Source organism: Stegastes partitus, unplaced genomic scaffold (genome assembly GCF_000690725.1).
Source record: "Stegastes partitus isolate 25-593 unplaced genomic scaffold, Stegastes_partitus-1.0.2 Scaffold1840, whole genome shotgun sequence".
Lineage (NCBI taxonomy): Eukaryota > Metazoa > Chordata > Actinopteri > Pomacentridae > Stegastes > Stegastes partitus.
In genome coordinates, this window is record NW_007579571.1 from 27,689 (window position 1) to 47,931 (window position 20,243).

The window sequence follows — 20,243 nt, forward strand, 5'->3', positions numbered from 1 at the left end:
TCATCATCATCATCATCATCATCATCATCATCATCATCCTTTCCGTGCACGTGTCATCTTACCTGTGTCTGCTTGCCGCACGCGTGCCGTGCGCGTGCCCGCCGGTGTACAGGCTGTAGGAAGGTCGCAGCGGGAACGCGCTCTTGGCGTGTCCGCAGGTCCAGAGCACGAGCAGCAGCAGCGGGAGCGCGGCCATCCCGCCGATCAATACACGATCAATAACAAGTATCGATTCTTGATCAGAGACCGATCAACTCCTCAGCTGGCGGGAAAAACTTCCGTCTCCATGGAGACACCAGAGAAAGTTTCCAGAGTCGGTCCGTCCTACCGAACCATGATCCGGGTTCCGATCCAAACAGCGACCGTCGGTCGGTTCCGATCCGTCCCACAGCGCTGCTCCGCCGGTTTAATCCGCCCTTAGTCCCGCTGCACTCCGGTTCGACGGGATCCCTGCGGGTCCATCAGAACTATTCGTGTGAAACAAAGAGAAGAAAACGTTGCGACAGACTGAACCGAGACCAGCTGCTCCTCCTCTTCATCACCGCCCCCGAACTGTCCCCGCCCCTCCCGGGCAGAAACCGGAGCTCCGCGGCCACACCTGAACCGGGACCGAACCGGAGTGATGAAAACAGACTTGTGTAAAGGAGCAGTCCGCACAGTTTACTGTAATATTGTGAGTTCTTTCACTTCAGTCCGGTTCTGTTTCTGACCCAGCTGGATCTCATGATTGTAGTCCTCCTGTGTGGTGGATTCTTCTGGGTTCCCTGAACAGAACCCAGAACCTGAAGTGTGATCACATCATTTAAACTTTAGGTAAACGACAGGTTTGGCTCATTTCTTTAGAACCTGATAAAACACCAGTTCTTATCATTTGAGCCACTTTTAGAACCAGAACCGGTTCTGTTGACAAAGTGGGAATAAAAGGAATCTGACTCCAGAAGTAATCTTCTCAAAGTGAACCAAGAAGAGACTCTTTAGAAGCTTCAGCTGAACATCTGAGTTCAGTAAATTAAAGTCACAACGACAGAACCTCACAAAGTTCTGTTCCTCAGCTGAATGACGTCAAAGTGGCTTCATTTAAGCTGAAGGTTTGTGTTTAAAATCCTGAACATGCTTCAGAACCAAAACTCAGCTGAACGCTTTGCTTTCATGGCAGCCTTCAGACTTTTTAGAGGCAGGAGCAGGTTTCAGGATGAAGTCATGACTTGTACAGAAAATGTTTTAAACATTATTTCTTCTGAGATTTACAGAAAAGTTTTGGTAGCCCACGAGTCTTTATTGACATTCAGATGTTCTGCAGATTGAATCCTGGTCTGTGGTCTCTGGTTGGATCATGATGTTTGCTGATGATGAACATCCGTCATATATTCAGTTTGTACGATGGTTTTAAACACATGTTTGTTCTCAGGACTTGTCGAATTCCACTCACAGGACTTCTTTTTTCTCTGAGCTCTTTATTTTCACTGCAGCTCATGTTTAAAGTCCTCATTGATTTATTCTGCCAGAAAATGTGCTGTTGATCCTCAGTGGACATTTCTGCTCCTGTAACTGAGTCCACTGGGTTAATTCTTCGGTTCAGGTCATCAGCATGTTTCCTAACGATGTATAAAGAAACTCCTGAAATGTGGCTTTGATGTCACTGAACTGTGAAAACCGTCTGAAGACTCAGAGCCGAAAACATCCTGTAGACCTCCGGAGGTTCAAGGACGCTTCATATCTACGCTTCTTAAAATAAACCAACAGAGTTCGAACTCTGAGTGTCATGTGATCAGAACCGGTTCTGCGTCCTAAACATTCTGTTAATAGTGAAGGTAGCTCAGCGTGTTTCCAAAGAGCACAATGTGGACGAGTCCACACCTGAATAACTCTGATACCAAATGTTTTTCCTAATAAGAACAACAGAGTAAAAACAGGGTTCTGCAGTGGAAACACTCGTTATCAGATCACATAAATCATGTGTGGACCCCTGAAGCTCCGCCCTGCCGGATGCAGAGCAGACCACCCACACTCCATCACTCACTATAACCACTGTTTGCACTTTTATGACGGAGTTTTGTATTAAACACAGAGGTGCATTCCAGAGTCGACGCCTCAGGTGAGACACACAAACACAGAGCCACACTCAAGAACACAAAGCAGCCATGTTGGATTCTTTCTGAGTCTTCATTCACTGTTCGTTCACATTTATGAACAACATAAACATGTGGCTCTATTTAACCTTTCACTGATCAGAGTATTAAAAAAAAAAAACAATCTCAGACTGGAGGCAGGTTGGTCCAAACAGGACGGTTCTGCTGACATGTTCAACACTGGGCTAAAAGCATTGTGTCTTTCCTGAACATCCAGTGGAAGAGATTTAAAGATTCATTCAGTGTCCATCAGATATATAGATATTGGTCTAAACCTGAGCAAAACTAAGCCCGAACACAAGTGACTTTATCGTGAGTATAGTTCAGCAATTTCTTTAAAAAATTGGACAAAACCACAGAACTTTTAAACAAACCATAAGAACAACAACAAACGACAACAAAAACAACAGATCAGAGGGTAAAAATAGACGTGATATTAATGAGTCGGCCAGTATGCTGACCCTAAAGTCAGCGTTTTCAGTGTCATGAAGGTGTCCTTCTTTTAACCAGCTAGGTCTCCATGGTAACTGATGGTGTGGAGCTGGGTCTCCATGGTAACTGATGCTACAGAGATAGATCACCATGGGATCTGATGCTGTGGAGCTGGGNCTACATCTACCCTCTAACTCTACATCTACCCTCTGACTCTACATCTACCCTCTGACTCTACATTAACCCTCTAAAGCCCTATTTGCATGGGATTAGTTTTACCTCGTGACCAATGGTGACTTGTAATAGTTGTGGAGGATGTCTGTGATTTTAATCCCGTGCAAATGCACCATGTCTGTAATTTGTAAAGTCAAAGTTCCTCCCACATTTCGCCAAACGCCGACGTCCTGTGATAATACGAGTCTCACAGGCTTAATACAAACATCGTGACGGCCCGTTATCCCGACAACGCTGCCCCCCTTTAAGTCACGTTGCTGCTGTGACTACCGCTTTTCTTTTGCTGTTGAATATTTGTGATTTGTTTGTGTGCTGGTCATGCAGGTTGTTGTGATGTTTTCATGTCGGAGACGTGAAGCAGGATGTACTGCTCGACCTCCTGATCGCGTTTTCTGTTTTCTCATTCTTCATCTGTCTGTTTTTTTGCTCAGTTCTTTCTGACATGATTTCTTCTTCATGAAATCATATTTTTAGCTGCTTGATAAAAACAGTCACCCGACCTTCACTCACCACAAACTCTTTGTCTCAGAAACAAAAGCAAATTGATAAAGACATGATGACGAGCTGTCAGCTGTGCAGGAACATAATGGAAACCATAAATCAGGATGTGTTTCCGTGGAGACAGGATGGAGTTTATCAGCTGACAGACGTCCTGCAGTCAGAGTTTATCTGGGAGGGGGCGACAGACTGTTTCAGATCTTCTAATCAATAATCAATAAGGAACACTGAGCAGGTTCAGTAATTCTTCATTTGTCAGAAATGTGTTTCCCGTTTTCACCTCATTATTTTTAGATATTTATTCAGCTTGTGCACTGTTATTCCCTCCATTGTCTCCATTATTTCCTTTGTCTTCTGTCCTTTGGTGGATAAAATGATGCTTTCATTTGAATGTATTATTTGCTCCTTATCTTCTGTGCACCGGCACAAACTAACGGAAAGTTTTTCTAAAAGTCATTTTAAATGGTCAAAAGTCTAGTTCTGTGAACATACATTTTTTTCTTCCTCTCTGCTGTTGATCTTGCTGCTCAAATGAATACATAAAGTGAAATGAACTTAGTCTGTGGAAATTTCACTCAGTGTCGGAGTCAGAGGTCGACAGGAGGAACCCCGCTGACAGGAAACAGCTGAGTCCACCAGCTTGTTCTTAACCACAGAAATAAACATGCAGATGTGAAGAGAAGCTGCAATTTTTAAACACAATTAAAATAATTATTGCGTACCAGAAAGTCGTTATTCACTGAAACATGTAAATATTTAACAGTGATGCTTTCATTCTGTTTCTGTTCAGATAAAACATACAGTTGACGATTCGTTCATGAACGCTCGCCGATCTGACCGATGAGCTGTTCACACCAATCATTTACTCGTTTGTTAACGCCGGAGAAACGACAGGATGACATCTATAACAAACACCAACACTCAGCAGGACAAAGACTAAAACCTCCACAACACAAAACTCAACATTTCTGGGAGTTCTACTGAACGCCTGCTGGGAAGTGGAGGCTGACAGTTTTGCTGCGTGTGTGATTTAAAGGTCTGAAAGGATTAAAGTGTTCACACCGTTGTGATTACAGCAGGTCTAAAAAGGCTGATTTAAAGCAGCTCTTTGATTCATCAAAGTTATCAGGACTCGCTCTATCTGTGTTTGGTTTGTTGGAATTTAAACTGGACTTTAAACTAGTAGTGAGACGCGGTTTAGTTCACGGATTAGTGCAAACTCAAAGTGCAACTATTGTGATTATATTCAACATTTTAAGACTGTTTGTCTTAAAACTTTGCTGTCCAGTTTGCAGACAGCCGCGCTCTTATCCAAGCTGCCTCATGCTACGTGTCCGCAGGTCAACTTCTTGCTTCCCATTCATTGTAGTGAAACATCGCAGTCTTTCTGCAGACGTGGCTAACGTCCTGTGGACACACAGCAGCAGGAGAAAACTGCTTCCACCCAACAAGCCAATCGATGTGGTCTCGTCTTCCATCACTGTTCACCAAACTGTCTTGTGCGCTGACGTCACTCAGTGCATCCTGAGCATCTTCTTTACATCTGCAAACCAACTCTGGGTGCATTAGCGCCACCTACTGGTGGGAGTGTGTGCATCAGTGTTACTGGTGTGCCAGAAAATTGAAATGATTAAATGCAATAAAAATCTGTGATTTTGTCATTTGAATAATGCTAATGCTTTGTTACTGATTGATTTCTGATTGTCCAACAACAATGACGTTATAGCCGCTAAGTTGATCTGAGAGCTGCAGACATCTGACAAGACAAGCATGGATCGGACGCGTGATAGGAGGAAGCGCCTTTCTTTCCTCATAAATAGGAATTTAAACTGATTGCAGCCAAATCAATTTGCATTTAGCATAATTCTAACAATTCAAAGTGACGATAATTGAAGTTATTCTGAATATATTACATAACAGGTGGTGGGTGATTTTAGCCAATGCGTCATTATTTAGTGTCACGATGCAAAGTTGTGGAATATCAACACAGGTCTTCTGTGACAAATGCAACATCCACCTGTGCTTTGTGCCACACAAACTGCTTCAAGGCTGCTCATCAAAGATCCGTGAATAGATAAAAGCATGGACAAACTGATGTCTGATCTGTTCCTACATGCAGCCGTCTATATTAAAAAGTATGGCAACGCGTTTATGATGTCACACTGAACCTGGTCTATGGCTCTGATCCAGGTCGTTCTCTCCTCACCAGATCCTTGCTGGTGGTGGATCTGCTCTCAGATGTGCGTCACTTTGGATGAAAGCGTCTGCTGATGAAACTGTAGAATACTTTACTGACAGACATCAAAACTGATGTCTTGATTTTATGCTACCCAAACTCATACACATGTGAAGCTGTTCATGTTCACACCTGCACACAGACATCCACTTCCAAATGTTAAAAATATATCCTGTTTTTCTTAAGTTTTAATGACATTTTAATGCCCATTCAGTCCATGGTAAAGGCCATGTAGAAATACTCATATAAAATTGACTTGGCAAAAACATCTTTTTTCCTGCATTNTACATATAATATATAAATACTGTACTGTACATATATACACACTGTTTTATATATATATATATAGATACACACTTAACTGTACTGTACAGGACTTTTGAGCTAAAATATTCTAACCTTCCTATTTTACCAAAATACAGGGTTTGAGTAGTTTTTCCAACACTGCCTTGAATGTCAACAAGGCTTCTTGTATAGATGAGATGAGAGTGTAGTCATGTATCTGTGATCAGCTCTGAGTTCTTGGGTTTGTAGGTTTTCCACTAATGCTTCTCTCTGCTAGGTGTGCACTGCAGGTGATACAACAGTTTTAGGACAGAACAGGTCAACTCTGCCACCGGAGACAGTCATCAGTCTTTGTTGTCTTTAGTTGCAGCCTTCAGCAGACTGAGGAGTCTCTGCTGCTGGCTGTTGGAGGTGTTTATGGGTTTTCCAGTCAGCTGTAGGTTCGTGTGAATGTGCTGGAGGTTGATCCAGTTCAAGCTGATCATCTTTAAACAGAAACAGCTTCATATTTAGTCTCAGTCTGCAGCAAGATGGCTAATCTAAACTGAGCTAACTGGGGTGGAGAACATACCTGGGGCCCCAGTTAACCCTCGCTCTGCTTTTTCCACTCAGCCCTGGTCCCCACCCCCACCTCGGCTTCCTCTGTTTATTTTACTGCCTTCAGGATCTTTTCTTTCTGCTGCTGCACAGGTTTCGGAGGACCAATCACAGAGCTGCAGGACAAACTGAGCGACAGAGGGTCTGTACCAGGTTGAGGATCTTCCTCTTCATCATCATCATCATCATCATCAGCCACATCGACCAAAACTAGCTACCCAGTATGAGGCAAGCTGTTGAGGAACTGCATCCTCTGCACTGCAGCTCATATCGAAATGAAACATCTTTAAAAAGATTAACTCTCTGACCACAATAGAAACACTTTGCAAACCTCGACTTCAAAGATTAACGTCTCCAAGACACACACTGACATCAGTCCTCCACACAGCAGAACATCAGCAGAGCTGAGTGTTCATGACAGATTAATCACAATTAAGTTCCCTGCATCAAACAAAATGTGGTGAAAAAAACAACAGGAGACTCTGTCATGTACAAAAACTCAAACAAGTGGATGAAGCAGTCTGTGAACAAGTCACATGATCAGTGATCTGAGAGAAGCCCGTTGTATTCTGACATGTAGGACGACAGCAGCAGCAAACAAAAGCAGACGAATCGGAGTAAACGGCTGAAACTTCTGCTAAACTGTAGTCTGACAAACAACTGCAACTCAAGGTCCTCTGACTGTATTTTTGCAAAAGCTTGGTAACAGCTTGACCAAACTGACTTATTCAGAGCTCAGGTTGGAGTTAAACGTTGAACATGTTTGACTCAGCAGGTCACAGTTTCTGTTTGTGGCTGTGTAGAAATCCAACATCCTCGTGTGCTCGGCCTCAGGCAGCTGGAATTCATTACACCCTCCCCCTCAGCAGCCTGACGCAGCCAACTGTGTTTTTACCACATTATAAATCCATTCAGGACTGACTCAGACTGTGAGCCAGCTGTGCCTCAACAACACCGGTCAGTTAGAACAACACAAAGACCAACCTGCCGACAGGACGCACAACAACGCCTCGACAACGGCAGCAAGCTGAAGACACATTTCAAATGTGTGTTAATAAGAAAACAGCAGGAAAAACTGTTGGATGTCTGTGTCTTGATATTTTGTCTAATTTTCAGTTGCAGGTTTAAGAACAGATGAAAATGAGCCTTAAGCATGAACTCTTTCATTTCATTATTGTGTTGATCAACGAGCACCGTCCCCATCTGCTGACAATGAAAAATCCACATGAGGAGATGTAAAGCTGCAGAATGCTTGCTCATTGCTCATCCTGTGACCAGGCGTTGTTTTGGAATAAACCTGAGACCTTCAGCAGGTGTCCACAGTACAACTGCATTTAATCAAGCAAAGCATCTCACAGGTTCGTCTGGTGGTTTAATCGAGACATGAAATCTGATCCAGTTTGTTCAGTTTGATTCAGACTGAGTGTCTGAAGGGTTATTGGAGAGGATGCTGACAGGATGATTCACACTGAAATAAGTCGATTTAAGCCTCATTTCAACCTCAGTTTAAATCCTCTTTCTTCAGCAGAACGTTGAAGAGAAACATCACAAACATCTGATGTTTCTGATGGTCCATCTTCTCTGGATCAGAACAAGGAGCTATGTGACCCCTCCACAGACTTTCTGGTCTACCAAGGGCTCCTCTTAGAACCTCCATCCATCCATTATCCTTCCACCTCTTCATCCTCCGTCGGGTATCAGGGGGCGGAGCCTATCCCAGCTGACTCAGGGTGAAGTCAGGTTCACCTGGACAGGTAACCAGTCTATCACAGGGCTCCTGTTAGAACCTCCCTAATTCAAACCCTCCAGTGGAAGGAGGATCATGACCAGATGTTGAACCACCTCAGTCTGAGGCTGAACTTGGTGAGGGTTGATCAAATGCTAAGTTAGAACTTTTTCTTTTGGCTCAGCAGCTTCTTCACTAGATAATGATGACTTACCTGAATTGTAATTTAATTCATAGAGTTCTCTGCCAAACACACACAGCTTCACTGTGTTATTACAGTAATTACATGTATTTTTACCTGCTGCTGTAAACCCCAGAGGCGGCTGATGGTGGAAAATTATAGTCAGAAAAGCTAAAGATCAGAAAGAGAATGTGAAACTCAGTGGGTTTCATTCATACAGCTCAGCATTATTATCACAAAGATGTCCTCAGAGCTCGAGGTCTGTCAGGCATCAGCAGTTTGAGAAACATCAGAGTATAAAATAATTTCCAGGCTTGTTTTTGATCCTGAATGTGTGTCAGGATCTGATTTAATGAGTCAAACCTCCAGCAGAGAACAAACACTCTGACTCATTGCTGTTCAAACTGGCTTCTGTTAAAGTTTATACACCAGTAAAACCAGCAACACGTTAAAGAAAGCTGCTGTCAGACCATCTGCAGGATTACATGCTGCTGTTCTACACGTGTTAAACCGGTTTAAGAGCAGTTTAAACATCTAATGAAACCAGTGTGACTGAACAAAGTGTACTGAGAGGCTGAAAACAACAAGAGAAGAACAAGAGACACTGACTGAAACTGAGATCGTATTTTATCCAAAACCAAGGGAGTCATTAGTTCCTGACACAAATGCAAAAACCTGGAATTAGATCTTAATATTTCCTAGAATTATCAAATTCTTTTTCTGTTTCAGAAAAATACATCCAGGATGTGTGGCTACTCAGAATGTCCTCAACCCCTGACTTTCCTATCAGTTTCTGCTGAAAGTCGCAGCAGGGAGGTCAGAAAAAGACACAAATCAAACCGAGTGACACGCTTTGTGAACTCATGAGTAAATGATAAAATGCATTTATGGAGCAAATGATATGTATAAACAAAGCACAGCTCCACATCGGAGGTCGTAACCCAGAACTTACTGACAGTGAAATGGATCCGCAGGCTGTCGGTGGATCTCAGAGAGAAGCTGCAGAACTTCTGCGTCTCTCATCATTTCTGTCAAACAGCAGCTGTGAGGTCGTATTTGTTCACAATAAACCTGCAAATGACCTGAAATAAAACAACAAACTGCTGCTGGTCAACATGTCCGACTCACCCAGTGAGACTAATACGAACACATGTTGGATTTATTGTTGATTCCAGCTGTTGACTGTGTTACCTTCACTGACACCACAACAATCTGAACGGTGACACTGCTGGAGTCTAAACACCTGAAGGAAACTGTGAGTCAGACGAAGGAGAAAAAGCAAACTGCTGCAGATGTTTGAGCTAAATGAAGGTTAAAGTAAACAGGCAGCTCTTCATCTCTAACGTTTGATTACAGTGAACGCAGCTCTGTTGTAAACACTCGCAGTTGGTCAGTGAACGCCTCGCCGTCTGTCAGTGACGCCTTGACAGAAAAATCTTCATCTCGTCAAGTCCTTTTTGTCACTGAGTCATAAAAAGCTTGTGAAAGTATCATAGAATTGGTTTGTGTGAAAAGCTCAGAGGTGAAAATAACTTCCTGTCTTTGCATGAAAACATTTAGACTAAAAAGGAATAAATCTGAGCAACAAAAAAGACTGAATTCAGAAATTCAGAAAATAACAAAAGTGAAGTGAAACTTGTTTTAAGTTGAGTAAAGTGCAGTAAATACGAAACAATGACCAGATGTGAACATGCAGCTTGTTTTATCAGCAGGACATATGAAATGGATTCAATCTGTCCAAAGTGTGCGAAAGGAAATTATTTCAGCACACTGACACGATCATTTAGTTACCTCCAAACCCAAAGCTGCAGATTTCACTTTCATAAAGCTTGATGTGCGTTTGTTAACGTCATGCTAATTACTATCTGTGGTACTGTACTAATGAACCTGGTTCATCTGTATTAGAGGGCTTCACTTTGACGGTGTTCAGTCCAACAGGGTGTGTTGAGTTCTGTGTTAGATTGAAGCTGTTTGGTGACATGAAAGGATGTCTCAGATGAGATGGATCCATTTCGAAACAGATCAGATCAAACCGTCGTCTGATCCTTCATTTAACACATAATTCTGAATAAGGCAAGATATGACATTACTTTGTTTACCCTGAAGGACACTATTGAAAAGGTGGATCCTTGATTAACTGATAACCAATTCATCAAAATTCATCACAGACTTATCACAGTGGACATTTGCTCTGTGCTGATTTTGTGGTGTTAGTCCACAGACTTGTGCTTTGTTCCTCACTCAGTTCCATTCCATCAGTTACTGTGATTCAGGATCTCTGTTGATCCCAGTTTGTCTTAACCCTTTATCGGTCAAGACACCATACATGGTAACTTGCTTTAAAAATGGCAGAGGCGGAATTATGTGACTTCATCCAGCCAATCAATGCTGGTCAGGCTACATCACAACACAGTCACTATGAACTCTGACCAATCAGGAGTGAGCCAGAGTGATATTTTCCATCCATCCATTTTCTTCCGCTTATCTGGAGTCGCGGAGGCAGCAGGCAGAGCAGGTCATTCCAGACTTCCCTCCCTGGGCAACGCTTTCCAGTTCTGGGGGATCCCGAAGCATTCCCAGGCCAGCTGAGAGATATGATCCCTCCAGCGGGTTCTGGGTCTGCCCCGGAGTCTCCTCCCAGGTGGACATGTTCGAAAGACCTCCAGAAGAATCAGATGTCCAAACCACCTCAACTGACTCCTTTCGATGCGCAGGAGAAGCGGCTCTACTCCGAACTCCCTCTAGATGTCCGAGCTCCTCACCCTATCTCTAAGGCTGAGCCCAGCCACCCTGCAGAGGAAGCTCATTTCAGCTGCTCTTATCTGCGATCTCATTCTTTCAGTCATGACCCAGAGCTCATGACCATAGGTGAGGGTTGGGACGTAGATGGACTGGTAAATCGAGAGCTTCCTCTAACTCTACATCTACCCTCTGACTCTACATCTACCCTCTAACTCTACATCTACCCTCTAATANTAGAAACAGCCAAGACCGGCTCAGAGGAAACACTGGACTGTTCTGAAGTGGCTTCTATGAGCCCTGATCTAGATCCTATTGGACAAGGAAGGAGCTGAAACATGGCGTCTGGAGAACCTGAGACACCTGGATCAGTGTGCTCATGAGGAGTGGACCAGAACACCTGCTGAGAGCAGCACAAGTCTCACCGACAGCCACAGAAACCGTCTGATCGCCTCAAAAGGTTGAGCAACAAAATATTAAGTGAAGGGGACCATCATTTTAGTCCAGGCCTGTTTCATGAGTTTGTTTTTTAAATAATTCTGTTGGACCGCGGTCCTATGCCATCTCATCGCACTCGAGACTTTACAGCAGCACTCGATGACAAAAGAAACCAAAAGAGTTTCTTTTACCGGGAAGGACAGAAGATGTTGTTGATAAAGCATCAGTCTGACTGTGATCTGACTGTTCAGTCATTTGAAAGATAAAACAACGAGTATTAACTCACACATGGAACCAGCTGTGGCTTCTCTCCATGTCCAAAGCAGCAGAGCTGCTGTTTTTGTCTTCATATAGTTTGTTTTCCTGTTTTCTTTTTGTGATACAGAATCTTCCTTTGACCAATCGACCGTCCTGCTGCCTTTGCACTACGAGACAGTTCGCGCCGAGCTGAGTTAGCGTGAGATGTGGCTAACGGTTAGCGTTGAGGGTGATTTTAAGCCAGACTGTCTCAGTTGAATGCAGAGTGAACTAGCAGCGCTCTGGTTTTAACTCACGTTGTGTTTGAATGAAACAAAGTCCAATTTGACAGCTTCAGTCAGAACTAAGGTCACGACTCACAGAAACAACTGTCCACCAGGTAAAGCTCATCTTTATAGAAAATCATTGAGGTTACAGGTCCAGAGATTTCAATTTTCCTTCAGACTCAGAGTTCAACTGTTTGCCGACATGAACACGGCACAAAAACGGACCTTTGGTTCCAGCAATGATGATGAAAGTAAAAAGTGTCACTCAGCAGGTCTGAATCAAAGCAAACATTTTCATTTTTCATTGTTCAGTTTTCAACAAGATCTGCAGATAAATCTCTGACCACAGACAAGAAGTTTGTTTTTCTGTTAGTCGTCACTGAACTTTCAGTTTAACACAATAAAGTCTGAAGCATCAGCTCAGATACTTCTGGAGGTTTTCTCCAAACCTGATTTTGTTTTGTGTAGTTTTGTTCTTTGCTGTAAATAATTTAGTAGACTTCGCATTTCAGATCTTTGTGTTGAACTGAAAATGAATGACAGCAAACAATCACAGCAGAGACTGTAAACTCTCTTTAGTGCAACATGTTTTCATGGCTTCAGTGCAGCCTGCAGGGTCAGCAGGACAGAAATCCTCCAGTGAGCACACAGAACTAAAATCAACAGAACCAAGACGTCTGGTTTAGCTCCTGATGACATATGAACATGTTCTAGCATCAGCTCTGCTCGTGTTCAACATTCATACGGGTCAACTGACATTTTTAACCTTTTGTGTCAGAAAGTTTTTTTTTTTCAGAAATAAAAAATCTGCAACAAACAGGAAACTCCACATGGAAGCCTTCAGAGTAAAAGCCTGTGGAAGCTGCAGAGCTTTGATTTTCTTAAACTGTGTCAACTACAATGTTAACCTGTTAGCTAGCATGCTAGTTAGCATGCTAACATGCTAGTTAGCATGTACACATTGTGAATATGTGAGCCCGGCTTCCTGCTGAGCGGGTTCTGACTGAACCTTAGCAGGTGAGTCAGTTTGTTTCTTAAAGGGACAGTAACACATTTTGTGACCTCCGTGAACAAAAACAATTTAAATCATCAGTTGATCAACATCATCAGCTGCTGGCAGGAAGTGACCTCAGTGTTTGCTGCTCAGTTTCAGGAACCGCTGGGACTTCTGTCTCGCCATGCGGTGCTGCTGCTGCGACACCTGAGCATCAAAGATGGCCGTCTGCAGTTTCTGTAGGTAACCATAGCAACCAGGTGAGGTAGGGGCCACACACAGAAACACAGAAACACAGAAACACACACACACACACACACACACACACTAACCTGAGCAGTGTTTGGGTCTCGGAGCTGGAGGCTCCTTGTCGGTTCTGGTCCGTCTCTCTTTGGAAGCTTTAACTTCTGCTGCTCCTGCAGCGCAACATGACAACAGCCACAAACAAACAAACAAACATACGATAAACCAACACAAACACAAATGAACAGACAAAAAAATGAACAATGACACAAACAAAAAAAGGATAAAACAAAGAGAGTCTCTGCTCGGGTCGGTTCTGGTACCTTGCAGTAAATCTTCAGCTCAGAACCCGTCACTGCTGGAGGACGATAGAAGTTTTCAAACAAACACTCCCAGTCCTTGTTGAAGTGACCAACAAAGTCAATCTCCTTCACGCAAAAAACCCTCCTACACAACAACAACAAGTACTGTAAACAACAACAACAACAACAACAACAACAACACCAGATCCAAACAGTAAATACGGTTGTGCTGTACCTGTTGGTGACGATGATGGTGGTCTTGCGGTGTCCTGGATACGGACAGTGGTCTCGGAACACTTCGCCCTCCAGCTGTTTAATCTGTGAACGCTGGAACACAAACACACTCCAACATTATGTTCATCACACGTCTGGAGTTTGACCCTGAAACAGGTTTTAGTTCTTTAACGTGGATCCATGATCAAATCACACAGGCTGCGCCCACGATGCACTTTAACCCTCTGAACCCTGAGCAGCTGCTGGATTTTTCTGCTCCTGCTTCATGTTCCTTCCCTGAGGTTCATGTTTCTCTGCAACATAAAGTCCTGCAGCTCTGTGGAACCAGAACATGAAGGAGGAGAGAGAACTCAGAGACATCTTCTGTCAGCAGGACTCAGAGCCATGGAGACCAGAGAGAAAGTGAAACTTCTCTGAATATTAATTTCACAAAAACCTGGAACCATCATATCNGTCAGAACCTGGTGGAGAGCAGCCGAGACGCATGGCTGCAGTCATCACAAACTATGGTTCTGCCATCAGGTACTAACTCCTGTGCATCATGTGACTGAAACAGACAGAACAGGAACCATGGACCGTCTAACAGCTCTGGTTCTGGCAGCACAATGCCATAGCTGCTGGTGGAAGAACTTAGAACCAAGAAACCCTGGAACATGTCTGATACCAGCTCTGAAGTTAAAGTCTGATCAGCTGGTTTTGTTGTTGTCAGTGTATGTGTCCAAACAAATGGACCTTCAGTGGTACCAGGCGTTAACATGAACAGAAATGGAGGAAAACAAGGAGGTCTCGTCATTTCCTCCATGACTCTATGTTGGATTGCAGTAAAAAGCAACTGGATAAAAAATGTTTTGCTCAGCAGAAGAAAATCTGATCTGAAGGGGTTAAATGCAGGTTGTTGAGCTTTCAAATGTTTTACATTTAGTTTCACTTGTACTTTTTTGGTTGTTTTTTGGTTTGTTCTGGTTGCTGGGATGTCAGAGATGAATGAATACAGGTCAAAGCTTACAGTCAGAGAAACTTCAAACATCTCTGTTTGACTCAATAACTTTAAATGAGGTTATCTTATTTTCTCAAACCATCATTGTAAACATATTTTTTATCGTATTAAATTCAACTGGATTCAAATGTAGTCACACAGCGCCAGTTCACAACACACACATGTGGACAAAATAGTTGGTACCGCTCGGTTAATGAAAGAAAAACCCACAACGGTCACAGAAATAACTTGAATCTGACAAAAGTAATAATAAATAAAAACTATGAAAATGAACCAATGGAAACCAGACGCTGCTTTTGAACCGTGGTTCAACAGAATTATTTAAAAAAATAAACTCATGACACAGTTCTGGACAAAAATGATGGTACCCCTAGAAAAGACTGAACATAATGTGACCACAGGGACATGTTCAATCAAGGTGTGTCCTCTAATCAGCATCACAGGTGTCTACAGACGTGTAACCAGTCAGTGGGCCTGTTTATAGGGTTACAGGTGGTCACTGTGCTGTTTGGTGACCTGGTGTGGACCACACTGAGCATGGACCAGAGGAAGCCAAGGAGAGAGTTGTCTCAGGAGGTTAGACAGAACATGATAGAGCAGCATGTTAAAGGTAAAGGCTGTCAGACCATCTCCAAGCAGCTGATGTTCCTGTGACTGCAGCTGCTCACATTATTCAGAAGTTTTAGATCCATGGGACTGTAGCCAACTTCCCTGGACGTGGAGGAGGAACACTGATGACAGATGGAAGAGACGATAATACGAACGGAACCAAAAGAACCCAGAACGACCTGTAAAGACATTAAAGGTGAACTCCAAGGTCCAGGTCCATCAGGGTCAGATGGCTCCATCCGTCATTGTTTGAGCCAAAGTGGACTTCATGGGAGACGACCAAGGAGGACAGCGTTGTTGAAAACACATCATATAAAAGCCAGACTGGAATTTACCAAACTGCAGGTTGACGAGCCACAAAGCTTCTGGGAGAACGTCCTCTGGACAGACCAGACCAAACTGGAACGTTCTGGCTCATCAGCTCCATGTTCACAGACGCACACATGAAGCATATGAAGACCAGAACCCTGTCCCTACTGTGGAACATGGAGGAGGTTCTGCTATGTTCTGGTTCTGCTCTGCTGCATCTGGCTCAGGGTGTCTGAATCTGTGCAGGGTCCAATGAAACCTCAAGACCATCAAGGTGTTCTAGAGAGAAATGTGCTGNTGTGGAGCTGGGTCTCCATGGTAATGGATGATGCAGAGCTAACCTGGTCCAGAGCAGGTTATGTTCAGAGTGGACTGACTGGAGTTTAAGTTTTGTTGAGCCAACTAACAAAGAAAATCTGGATATGCTGAACCTGCTTCGTCATTCAGCAAACACAGCCACAGAGCACTCCGTCTCTGAACAGCAAAGGAAATTCATCTGCAGATTTACTACACGTCTCGACCTGCGGAGGAATCAAACCAGCAGCCTTCAAGTCACAAGGTGATCAACTTCTCTGAGAGATATCCAACCCTGAATCTGTTATTGTGAGAAACTCAGTGTCAGCAGACTGATTGTGTTGCTGAAGGGCACTGAGGCAGCGCAGATGAGGGTTTACAGCAGTTCGCTTCAGACTGTTTGTCTTTAAAGAGAGTGAAGCGGGAGACGGATGAGATCACGGCTCTTAACATTCCTGACGTTAATGTAAACTTGTGGTCCTGAACGCAGCACACTGGCAGGTTCATTTGTTCTCCGCTCAGTTAGTTTTAAACTCTCAGAGGTTCTGTGCTGGCAAAGATGGAACTCTGCTGTTCTGTTAAGGAAATACACGGCGCTGATACCTGTCAGTCCATACTGAGGGAACTGAACAGCTGTTGTAGTGCCTCTGAGCAACACACTGAACCTCCACAGCTCATGTGCTGCTGCACTTCTGTTTCAGTTCTTACAGATTATTAGCTACTCAAACAGTCTCTGAGATGATCTGGAGGTTTCATGGACCTGCTGACGCTGAAACACCAACTCCTGTCTCCATGGTAACAACTGAGACCCTGCTATTTACAGAGAATTCCCACCAAAATCAGTTTCCCATCAGATCACCTGCAGGACCTTCATGTTCTGTAGTGTTCTGAAACAAACCTCATTGATGCTGCTAGAACAAAGTCTACAATAACCTGCTTGGACCTGCGGCGTCACCCCAGTGAAACCTGCAGAGCTCCATGAGAACACATTCGCCTGTGAACTGGTGTGAAACAGTTGGTGAAGACGTTCCTTTTGCTCTCTGCAGCCTCAACAGGAATTTGTCAACATTCAGGCTGTGAAATTGACCAGATGCTGAAGCCCCGCCCCCTCTGCTGTCACCTGTCTGGCCTGCAGGTAATCACCTGGCAGTCAGCACTGAGGTGCAAACTGTAAACCAGCTCCTTATTAGTCTACCATCCACTTCAGGGTAGCCACGATAAAGAAAAGGCCTGCAGACGGAGCTTGGGACTCAGTTTTCGGTCCATTCTTACATTTCTGGATTTACCCTCACATGTTGTATTCTGTCTGCTGCAGCTCTTTGAACATTTCTTTCTTAACAAGTTTATCTTCATAGTTTCTCCTCCACCGTCGGCTCGGCCTGCAGGGAACAATAAAGCTTCCCTCATCTGTCTTTAAGTGCAGCTATAAACCTCAAAAGTCCTGAGGTTTCTCCATGTTGATTTGTTTGTGATGACCTCTATTAGAGAGGTCAAGGTTCAGAGAGACAAGAATGTACGATGCACCTCAGCGAGGTCTTCGGTCTGGAGCTGATCTGAGAGCTGGTGTTATTCTCTGTTGGTCTTCAAAAAAAAGTAACTATGAGCAAGATGGACACAACATCATTTTTAAGGCGTGGGTCTTTGAAGACCTCAGTCTGCTGGTTATAAGAAGCATTTACAGTTTGTGTCTGACAGTTTTTCTGCTGCAGATGTTAAAGTGTGCAGAGCTGCAGCCCCCAAACATGAAGCCTGTGTGTTCATTAGAGGCAGACACAGTAGGGTTGCTGTTTTACACAACAATCAGTAGAAATTATTAAAAAAACCATCAGAAACAAACAGTGAGCTCAGCGAGCAGCAACAGCATCATCCAGACGTCACAGAACCACACGAACAACGTTGGATGGCTTTCTGTGGACGGATCAGTTTGAAGCGTGAAGCTGCTGTTACTGTGAAACAGAGACGTTTCCTGAAAGCTTCTAGATGTACAAGATGACCAGAACGTTGTTAGAGGTGCTGAGAAGGTGATTTAGAACTTTAGATTACTCACTAATTTATTTGTTTAACAAACATCAACAAAGAAACAAAACAGAAATCTGGAATTGAAACCATAGCTGGAAGCTGTTTCCTTCAATCCTCTTCCTTCCTTCAGTCCTCTTCCTTCCTTTAGTCCTCTTCCTTCCCTTCAGTCCTCTTCCTTCCCTTCAGTCCTCTTCCTTCCTTCAGTCCTTTTCACTTCCTTTAGTCCTCTGCCTTCCCTTCAGTCCTCTTCCTTTCCTTCAGTCCTCTTCCTTCCCTTCAGTNTGTTCCCAATGTTCCCAATGCTCCCAGTGTTCCCAATGTTCCCAGTGCGCCCAGTGTTCCCAGTGCTCCTGCCCCTGCTCTGTGTGTTGACTGTTTATGAAGCTGATCCTGCTGATGTTTTTAACTTTGCGGCGTTTTTCTTCACTGCTTTTTCAGCTGTTATTGTTTTTTGCAGAGTTCTCCACTCAGGAAGTGACATCATGTTCTGGAAACAGAGAAAGTGATCAAACCTGGAAAAGGTCAAAACCCTGCGACTCCGTCAGGTCGTACGGTCGGATGATCCCGTCCTCCCGGATCAGACGCATCGGACGTAGTTTGGTCACTTCCTCCGTTGACTCGGCCGCTCTGACATCACCACACACACACACACACACACACACACACACACACACACTTAGCTCGGTCACCTGTTCACAGACTCTCACTTTGCTGCTCAGCTCCAGTGAAAGTTTTCTACTAACAGCTCGTCCTGCTGAGGCTATCTGATGCCACATTTGCATGAATGTTAGCATAAACGTTAAGGTGAACGCTAACATGTACGTTAACGTTAGCATAAATGGTAACATGAATGTTAATGTGAATAGTAACATGAGCATTAGCATCAACATTAGCATGAGTTTTAACATAAACATTTACCTGAACGTTAAGGTAAACAGTAACATTGACGTTCACATGAACATTAGCATAAACATTAGCATTAGCATGTGTTACAACAGGAACATTTACATAAATTTTAGTGTGAACGCTGATGTGAACTTTAACGTAAGCAGAAGAAGCTTTGCTGCCTGGATCAAACTGCAGTTCACAAGTTCAGAGTAAAGCAGGTTTATTTCTGAAGTGCATCATGCTGCTAACGCTGCAGGCCGCTCAGTGTCTCACCTTTGGTGACCTCTACAGTGACAGCATGAAACAGTAACGTCAACAGGTTATCATGAACTGACTGATGTGTCACATGACAGATGGACCCATACAGGGGAGGATGGCGGTCGCTGAGGCTGCTGGGTAATTTTGGGCAGAGAAGCAGGTTGTTGTGCTGATGTCAGGTTCATTAAAATAGATGTTTCCTAGAAGCTGCAGTTTGATTTAACTTATTGAATGCTTTATCTTCTGGCAGAAATAAAGCATTTCACTTAAATTCTAATCAAACTTTAAAGCTTCTGGAGAAGGTCTCCAGGACCCAGAACAGTGTTTACGAACATGTGCTGCCGTTTACACGTATCCATGTCGCTACCTTTTGTCTTTAACCTTCACATTTACTCAGCAGAGATTTAAATTTCTTCTATGGTTGTTGATGAAACTCAGAAAAATCCATCTCTGTGTAATAAAGTGACATATTTAGGGGTGGTTTCCATGGAAATGATCTCTTGTCTTTACCTGTCTTAGATGTAACTCGACACTGTTGCTTCTTCTACAATGTGAAGTCTGTGCAGCTCAGCACACCAGCTCACCTACACATGTGCTCACTGTAAAGACTGTAATATCAGAGTGCTTCAGCCCAATGTTGGAACCACAAGAAAGTTTCACCTGCAGCTGGCAGGATCCGTTCTGTCTGAAGCTCGGGGTGTTCTGTCACATGCTGGCAGCCTCGACTTACATGTGTTCTGTATTATCAAGAAAAATAAAAGGAGTGCAGTTTTCTCCTGGATGCAGCTTGAAGCAGGTTTCTGTGAGAGCTCCAACCAATCAACCAACCAAACAAACAAACAGTGTGGCTGTTAGTGTTTCTCTACATCATCAGTGCCAAACGCAGCCTGGCAGAAACATGTGACAATTCAGTCAGCCAATCCCTGAGGAGAGAGCAGGTGATGCTACTTTAATAATGATATTAATTTGTAATGTTCAAGGTGATGTTTCTATAGAGATGACACAAGTTACTCTAGGTCAGCGGTTACTGTGGTCAGAGGTTACTGTAGGTCAGAGGTTACTGTGGGTCAGAGGTTA

The 20,243-nt window shown here is 43.6% G+C and overlaps 2 protein-coding genes across 3 annotated transcripts in view; both read right to left on the reverse strand.

The window, feature by feature from the left end:
• Positions 1-597, reverse strand: part of LOC103372831 (EMILIN-1-like) — a 26,548-nt gene extending 25,951 nt beyond the window's left edge. The window contains exon 1 of one of the 2 annotated variants that reach the window (XM_008302572.1): positions 63-597. In XM_008302572.1, the coding sequence (XP_008300794.1) occupies positions 63-196 (134 nt within the window). In that variant the 5' untranslated portion in view covers positions 197-597. The remainder of the gene's footprint in view (positions 1-62) is intronic. The other variant, XM_008302573.1, reaches the window with a different exon arrangement.
• Positions 598-12,126: 11,529 nt separating this feature from the next.
• Positions 12,127-20,243, reverse strand: part of vps13c (vacuolar protein sorting 13 homolog C) — a 99,797-nt gene continuing 91,680 nt past the window's right edge. Inside the window, exons 79-83 of the mRNA XM_008302577.1 lie at positions 18,533-18,647; positions 13,794-13,885; positions 13,580-13,703; positions 13,346-13,429; positions 12,127-13,250 (exon numbers count right to left, since the gene is read on the reverse strand). Coding sequence (XP_008300799.1) covers positions 13,149-13,250; positions 13,346-13,429; positions 13,580-13,703; positions 13,794-13,885; positions 18,533-18,647 — 517 coding nt within the window. The 3' untranslated portion in view covers positions 12,127-13,148. The remainder of the gene's footprint in view (positions 13,251-13,345; positions 13,430-13,579; positions 13,704-13,793; positions 13,886-18,532; positions 18,648-20,243) is intronic.